The sequence below is a fragment of the Pangasianodon hypophthalmus genome, chromosome 13 (genome assembly GCF_027358585.1).
Source record: "Pangasianodon hypophthalmus isolate fPanHyp1 chromosome 13, fPanHyp1.pri, whole genome shotgun sequence".
NCBI classification, from domain to species: domain Eukaryota; kingdom Metazoa; phylum Chordata; class Actinopteri; order Siluriformes; family Pangasiidae; genus Pangasianodon; species Pangasianodon hypophthalmus.
Genome location: NC_069722.1, coordinates 100,001 through 107,500, shown reverse-complemented (window position 1 = coordinate 107,500; position 7,500 = coordinate 100,001). Strand labels below are relative to the sequence as shown.

Below are 7,500 nucleotides of genomic sequence, written 5' to 3'. Positions count from 1 at the left end.
GCTGGTTGGCACAGTGCTTCAGGGTGGAGGGGGGAGACAGTGTCCGGGCCCACGGCTTTGCGGGGGTTCAGTCGTTTAAACAGTCTATTCACATCTCCCTCTTTGATGGAGAAAGGTGTGAGGGACAAGGGAGAGGGCGACACTGAGGTCTGAGGCTGTGTGGGTGATCCAGGTGTAGCATCGGAGGGGGGCCGCTGCAGATCAATGACGGGGGGGGTCGTTCACAGAGTGGTGGGCTCTAGGCTTGAAGTTGGTGATTGCCTTAAGCGCTTTCCAGACAGAGGCAGAGTCGTTGGCTGAGAGTTTCTGTTCCATTCTCTCACCATGCTCTGATTTAGCTCTTCTCACCTCCTTGCTAAATCTGTACTTGGCCTCTTTGTATTTGTCTTTGTCCCCACTACTGAATGCAGCCTCTTTCTGTGACCTCAGCTGTCTGAGTTTATCTGTGAACCAGGGTTTATCATTGTTGTGACTCACCCTGGTGCGTGTCCGTGTACTCGTCCAGACCAATGGTGGCAGACCTGAAAACTTCCCAGTTTGTACAGTCCAGACACTCCTGCAGTTCCCCCACAGCCTCAGTAGTCCACTTCTTTGATGTCCTCACAGTTGGTTTGCAGAGTTTTAGCTTCTGCCTGTATGCCGGAATCAAGTGTACCATGATGTGGTCTGACTGACCCAGTGCAGAGCGAGGGACAGCACGGTAAGCACCGCTGATGGTGGTGTAGCAGTGGTCCAGTACATTCCCCTTTCTGGTCTGGCACTTGATGAACTGTTTGTATTTGGGGAGTTCGCGGGAGAGATTACCTTTGTTAAAATCACCTAGGATAATAACCAAGGCGTCCGGGTTTGTCCGTTCCACACTCAGTATCTCGTCAGCCAGTGCACGCTGCGCCCCACACGCATCACCGTGCGGCGGGATGTAAACACCGACAAGAATGAATGAGGAGAACTCGCGGGGCGAGTAGAAAGGTTTGCAGTTAATGATGCAGGCCTCCAGGTCTGGGGAACAATGCTGAGACAGTACAGTAACATCGTTGCACCAGCCGCTGTTGATATAAAAACAGATTCCACCTCCTTTTTTTTGCCGGAAAGCTCCGTGTGTCTGTCCGCTCTGTAGAGTTGAAATCCGCTCAGCTGGAACAGGAGCAGCGGAAGCTTAAACGCGTGTTTTAACTTTATGACTTAAATATCTGACTCCAATATTTAATTTAAATAATTCTCTGACTCCAGTATTTAATTTACATAATTCTCTGACTCCAGTATTTAATTTACATAATTCTCTGACTCCAATATTACTTACTTAGCTTTACCTTTAATTTATCTTTAGTTTAGGTAAAAGGATAATGTATTATTATGATTATACATTTAAATCTAAACAGCTTTCACTGGAAACTGCCATTACTGTGTCAGAGGCGTTTATAGATCCTCTTTATTAAACAGTTATTCAGTTAGCTTAGAGGTTTCTATCCTGTGCAAGCCTAAGCCTTTCCCATTTACTTATTTAAAAAAGTATTAGCCTTTTATTCTAACATTAAAGGTGCGTAGATCAGGTGCGTAGTGTGAGTGAGGTAATGAGATCAGGTGCGTAGTGTGAGTGAGGTAATGAGATCAGGTGTGTAGTGGTAGTGAGGTAATGAGATCAGGTGCGTAATGTGAGTGAGGTAATGAGATCAGGTGCGTAATGTGAGTGAGGTAATGAGATCAGGTGTGTAGTGGTAGTGAGGTAATGAGATCAGGTGCGTAGTGTGAGTGAGGTAATGAGATCAGGTGTGTAGTGTGAGTGAGGTAATGAGATCAGGTGCGTAGTGTGAGTGAGGTAATGAGATCAGGTGTGTAGTGTGAGTGAGGTAATGAGATCAGGTGTGTAGTGGTAGTGAGGTAATGAGATCAGGTGCGTAATGTGAGTGAGGTAATGAGATCAGGTGCGTAATGTGAGTGAGGTAATGAGATCAGGTGCGTAGTGTGAGTGAGGTAATGAGATCAGGTGTGTAGTGGTAGTGAGGTAATGAGATCAGGTGCATAGTGTGAGTGAGGTAATGAGATCAGGTGCGTAGTGTGAGTGAGGTAATGAGATCAGGTGCGTAGTGTGAGTGAGGTAATGAGATCAGGTGCGTAATGTGAGTGAGGTAATGAGATCAGGTGCGTAGTGTGAGTGAGGTAATGAGATCAGGTGTGTAGTGTGAGTGAGGTAATGAGATCAGGTGTGTAGTGTGAGTGAGGTAATGAGATCAGGTGTGTAGTGGTAGTGAGGTAATGAGATCAGGTGCGTAATGTGAGTGAGGTAATGAGATCAGGTGTGTAGTGAGTGAGGTAATGAGATCAGGTGCGTAGTGTGAGTGAGGTAATGAGATCAGGTGTGTTGTGTGAGTGAGGTAATGAGATCAGGTGTGTAGTGTGAGTGAGGTAATGAGATCAGGTGCGTAATGTGAGTGAGGTAATGAGATCAGGTGCGTAGTGTGAGTGAGGTAATGAGATCAGGTGCATAGTGTGAGTGAGGTAATGAGATCAGGTGCGTAGTGTGAGTGAGGTAATGATCAGGTGTGTAGTGTGAGTGAGGTAATGATCAGGTGTGTAGTGTGAGTGAGGTAATGAGATCAGGTGTGTAGTGTGAGTGAGGTAATGAGATCAGGTGCGTAGTGGTAGTGAGGTAATGAGATCAGGTGCGTAATGTGAGTGAGGTAATGAGATCAGGTGTGTAGTGTGAGTGAGGTAATGAGATCAGGTGCGTAATGTGAGTGAGGTAATGAGATCAGGTGTGTAGTGTGAGTGAGGTAATGAGATCAGGTGTGTAGTGGTAGTGAGGTAATGAGATCAGGTGCGTAATGTGAGTGAGGTAATGAGATCAGGTGCGTAATGTGAGTGAGGTAATGAGATCAGGTTTGTAGTGTGAGTGAGGTAATGAGATCAGGTGCGTAGTGTGAGTGAGGTAATGAGATCAGGTGCGTAATGTGAGTGAGGTAATGAGATCAGGTGTGTAGTGGTAGTGAGGTAGGAGATCAGGTGCGTAATGTGAGTGAGGTAATGAGATCAGGTGTGTAGTGAGTGAGGTAATGAGATCAGGTGCGTAGTGTGAGTGAGGTAATGAGATCAGGTGTGTAGTGTGAGTGAGGTAATGAGATCAGGTGCGTAGTGTGAGTGAGGTAATGAGATCAGGTGCGTAGTGTGAGTGAGGTAATGAGATCAGGTGTGTAGTGTGAGTGAGGTAATGAGATCAGGTGTGTAGTGTGAGTGAGGTAATGAGATCAGGTGTGTAGTGTGAGTGAGGTAATGAGATCAGGTGTGTTGTGTGAGTGAGGTAATGAGATCAGGTGTGTAGTGGTAGTGAGGTAATGAGATCAGGTGCGTAGTGTGAGTGAGGTAATGAGATCAGGTTTGTAGTGGTAGTGAGGTAATGAGATCAGGTGCGTAGTGTGAGTGAGGTAATGAGATCAGGTGCGTAGTGGTAGTGAGGTAATGAGATCAGGTGCGTAGTGTGAGTGAGGTAATGAGATCAGGTGTGTAGTGGTAGTGAGGTAATGAGATCAGGTGCGTAATGTGAGTGAGGTAATGAGATCAGGTGTGTAATGTGAGTGAGGTAATGAGATCAGGTGCGTAGTGTGAGTGAGGTAATGAGATCAGGTGTGTAGTGGTAGTGAGGTAATGAGATCAGGTGCGTAGTGTGAGTGAGGTAATGAGATCAGGTGCGTAGTGGTAGTGAGGTAATGAGATCAGGTGCGTAGTGTGAGTGAGGTAATGAGATCAGGTGCGTAGTGTGAGTGAGGTAATGAGATCAGGTGTGTAGTGGTAGTGAGGTAATGAGATCAGGTGCGTAATGTGAGTGAGGTAATGAGATCAGGTGCGTAGTGTGAGTGAGGTAATGAGATCAGGTGTGTAGTGTGAGTGAGGTAATGAGATCAGGTGTGTAGTGTGAGTGAGGTAATGAGATCAGGTGTGTAGTGTGAGTGAGGTAATGAGATCAGGTGTGTAGTGTGAGTGAGGTAATGAGATCAGGTGTGTAGTGTGAGTGAGGTAATGAGATCAGGTGTGTAGTGGTAGTGAGGTAATGAGATCAGGTGCGTAATGTGAGTGAGGTAATGAGATCAGGTGTGTAGTGAGTGAGGTAATGAGATCAGGTGCGTAGTGTGAGTGAGGTAATGAGATCAGGTGTGTAGTGTGAGTGAGGTAATGAGATCAGGTGTGTAGTGTGAGTGAGGTAATGAGATCAGGTGCGTAATGTGAGTGAGGTAATGAGATCAGGTGCGTAGTGTGAGTGAGGTAATGAGATCAGGTGCGTAGTGTGAGTGAGGTAATGAGATCAGGTGTGTAGTGTGAGTGAGGTAATGAGATCAGGTGTGTTGTGTGAGTGAGGTAATGAGATCAGGTGTGTTGTGTGAGTGAGGTAATGAGATCAGGTGTGTAGTGTGAGTGAGGTAATGAGATCAGGTGCGTAGTGTGAGTGAGGTAATGAGATCAGGTGTGTAGTGTGAGTGAGGTAATGAGATCAGGTGTGTAGTGTGAGTGAGGTAATGAGATCAGGTGTGTTGTGTGAGTGAGGTAATGAGATCAGGTGTGTTGTGTGAGTGAGGTAATGAGATCAGGTGTGTAGTTGTGTTGTGTTTGTGTATTAAAGGTGTTTAATGTGAGTTTGAGGTAATGAGGGTTAGATGTTCCTTGTGTTTCTGCTCATCCTCAGGTCTGTGTGTGAAGACCTTCTCTCTACCAGACAAGCAGAAAGTGTTTGTGAATATCTGTCAGTCAGCTGATGTCCCGCCCCCTCCACTCATTTCCCATGATGCACTGGTGGAGCTGTTGGAGTCAGATGATCCTACAGGATATAAAGTTCCCATGAGTCTTGGCGAAGCCCATGCTGAAATGGACAACAGTGAGTGTTTCCTGTATCTGAACCACTTCCTGTTTACTCTCCTCCATCAGTCCCACACGCTGTGTTGTTATTTCTGCTCATGGATTGTGACAATCTAGAACCTTCACTGTGGTTCTGTAGAAGGAGAACATAATATTCTGCTGAATCTGTGCTGTTTTCATCATAGTACCAGTATTAACAGAAACAGAATTAATGTACAGGGACGATTGTGTGTTTCTCTTTAGCGTGAATATGAGGACTTTCTCTTTAGCAAAAATATTTATTTCCTGATTTATCTCAGCCGTTATCGTGCAGCGTGTTCTTCACCTCCTCCGCTTTTACTCTTTCACACGTGTTTTTCTCTACAGACTCAAACAGTTGCACAGTTTACGATGTCGTCATTAATGAGGAGTTCTTCCAGAAATGTCAGGTGTGTGTGTGTGTGTGTGTGTGTGTGTGGTAGTAGTAATAATAACACTACTACTACTACTACTAATAATAATAATAATAATAAGAAGAAGAAGAATAAGAATAATAATAATGACAACATGGTGTGTGTTTGTGTTCCAGAAGGATTCGTTATTCCAGCAGTTTGTGATCGCAGTGTCACTGGAGGGACTGGAGAATAAATACAAGCTGCAGTTAAACAGAGGTCTTAGACACTCACACACACACTCACACACACACACACACACACACACTCCTGAGCGGTTACACGAGAAAAGGATTTAAGATCATGAGATCGAATCCTGATGATGCCGCAGCCATCCTTAGCCGGGAGTCCAGGTGCTCTTTGGGTGGGAGGGGCATGCTCTCTCTCCCTGTCAATCACAGCAACAGTAGCCAATCATTGGATCTGTGAGCTTATGTATGAGGATAGCGCTTTCCTCTGTGTTCTTACGCTGCCCTGTGATGCAGCAGGAGCAGCAGAGCAATAAAAAGATGTGGTCATCTTCACGTATCTCAGAGGAAGCCAAAGTTAGCCATCACTCTCCCCAGCTGGTAGTCGTCGTAACATAAAGCCGACTGGTGAGCGGGAACTGGCCAAGAACAAACTGTGAAGAAAATAGTGTTAAAAAAATGTGTTGATGTTAAAGCAGCTGTACTCTCCAAACTTTCAGAGTCTTTCATGTTCCGTGAAACGTCTGAGAGCAAGAGCGAGAGATTATATTTATATTTACTCTGCCTCTAAAACATCAGTAACATTATTATTATTTTAAGTAAGACAAATAATTACTAATAATAATTTCAATAATAATAAGATGATATTAATAATAATGAGATAGATAGGTAGTTATAGTACTGATCCCTGAGGGAAATTGGTTTGTTGTAGCAGTACAATACACAACAAATTACAAGGACACAGGCTATGCACACAGAACACAGATTACAGAAACCCATATAGCAGTAAACTAAGTTGTTGTTCCTCTTTCAGCTGCTCCCATTAGGGATCGCCACCGTTTTTACGCTGGATACCCTTCCTGATGCAACCCTCCCCAGGTTTTATCCGGGCTTGGGACCGGCACTGAGAGCACACTCGTGGTTCTCGCACGCAACCCAGCATCCAGTCCTGCAGCACTGATTCCAGGGAGTCCAGATTGGTCCCAGTGACCTTTCCATCTTTCCTTATCAGTGTGTTTAGTCTGCTGGCATCTCCAGCTTTAATGCCACTACCTCAGCATACTGCTGCGTGAAAGATGGTGCCCATCACAACTCATCAGTAGAACATGTGTTGCATCCTGTTGCATTACATTGAAGGACCTGAGCTTCCTCAAAAAATGCAGTCTGCTCCGTCTCTTCCTGTAGACTGTCTCAGGGTCACGTGTGCAATCCAGTCTGTTGTCCAGGTGCATCCAAGGTACCTGTAGGATTCCACCACTTCCACGTCCTCCACAAGGATGGAGACAGGGGTCTCTGTGGAGACTCAGATCTTCTAATGTCCACCACCATCTCCTTTGTCTTGGCCACGTTGAGCTGTAGGTTGTTCCTTCTACAGCACTCAACGAAGCTGTCCTTCACTTACACACTCCACTACAGCAGAATCATCAGACAATTTCTATAGATGACACATACTTAAAGTCTGAGGTGTACTGTTTGAACAAGAAAGGAGGTAGAACTTTTCCTTGTGGAGCTCCTGTGTTGCTCACAGTTCCTCAAACGCAAAAACTGGGGTCTAGCTGTAAGGTAATCAGTAATCCAGGTGGTTGTGGTGGTGTCCACCTGCATTGCCTTAAGCTTTTCACCAAGCAAGAAGGGTTTGGTGGAACTGTTAGCCCAGCACTGCAATGCAGCCCTGTGTTTGTGTTTATCTCAGTGTGGTATAAAATGTATAATAATGACTAACAATCGTGTTTGTGCCATTTAGACATAAAGATTTTGAAAAACAGGAAGTTCATGGGCTCACTGACGGAGCAGAACATTCGCATGAAAAGCAAACCGGTCATTCAGGAGATCAGCTCTGAGTATGTCTCTGTTATAACTGTCTTATACAGTTCCCTCTGAAAGTACTGGAACAGCAAGGCCAATTCTATTGTTTTTGCTATACACTGAAGACATTTGGGTTTGAGATGAATATGAGACAATAGATCAGAATTTCACTTCCTGATATTTATATCTAGATGTGGTAAACAACTTAGATCATGGCACCTTTGGTCGCAGAC

General features: G+C 45.0%; 1 protein-coding gene across 1 annotated transcript in view; it reads left to right on the top strand.

Annotated features, from left to right (window-relative positions):
• pih1d1 (PIH1 domain containing 1) overlaps positions 1 to 7,500 on the top strand; it is a 26,662-nt gene that overhangs the window by 6,390 nt on the left and 12,772 nt on the right. The window contains exons 4-7 of the mRNA XM_053239348.1: positions 4,673 to 4,861; positions 5,209 to 5,270; positions 5,411 to 5,492; positions 7,206 to 7,302. Coding sequence (XP_053095323.1) covers positions 4,673 to 4,861; positions 5,209 to 5,270; positions 5,411 to 5,492; positions 7,206 to 7,302 — 430 coding nt within the window. The remainder of the gene's footprint in view (positions 1 to 4,672; positions 4,862 to 5,208; positions 5,271 to 5,410; positions 5,493 to 7,205; positions 7,303 to 7,500) is intronic.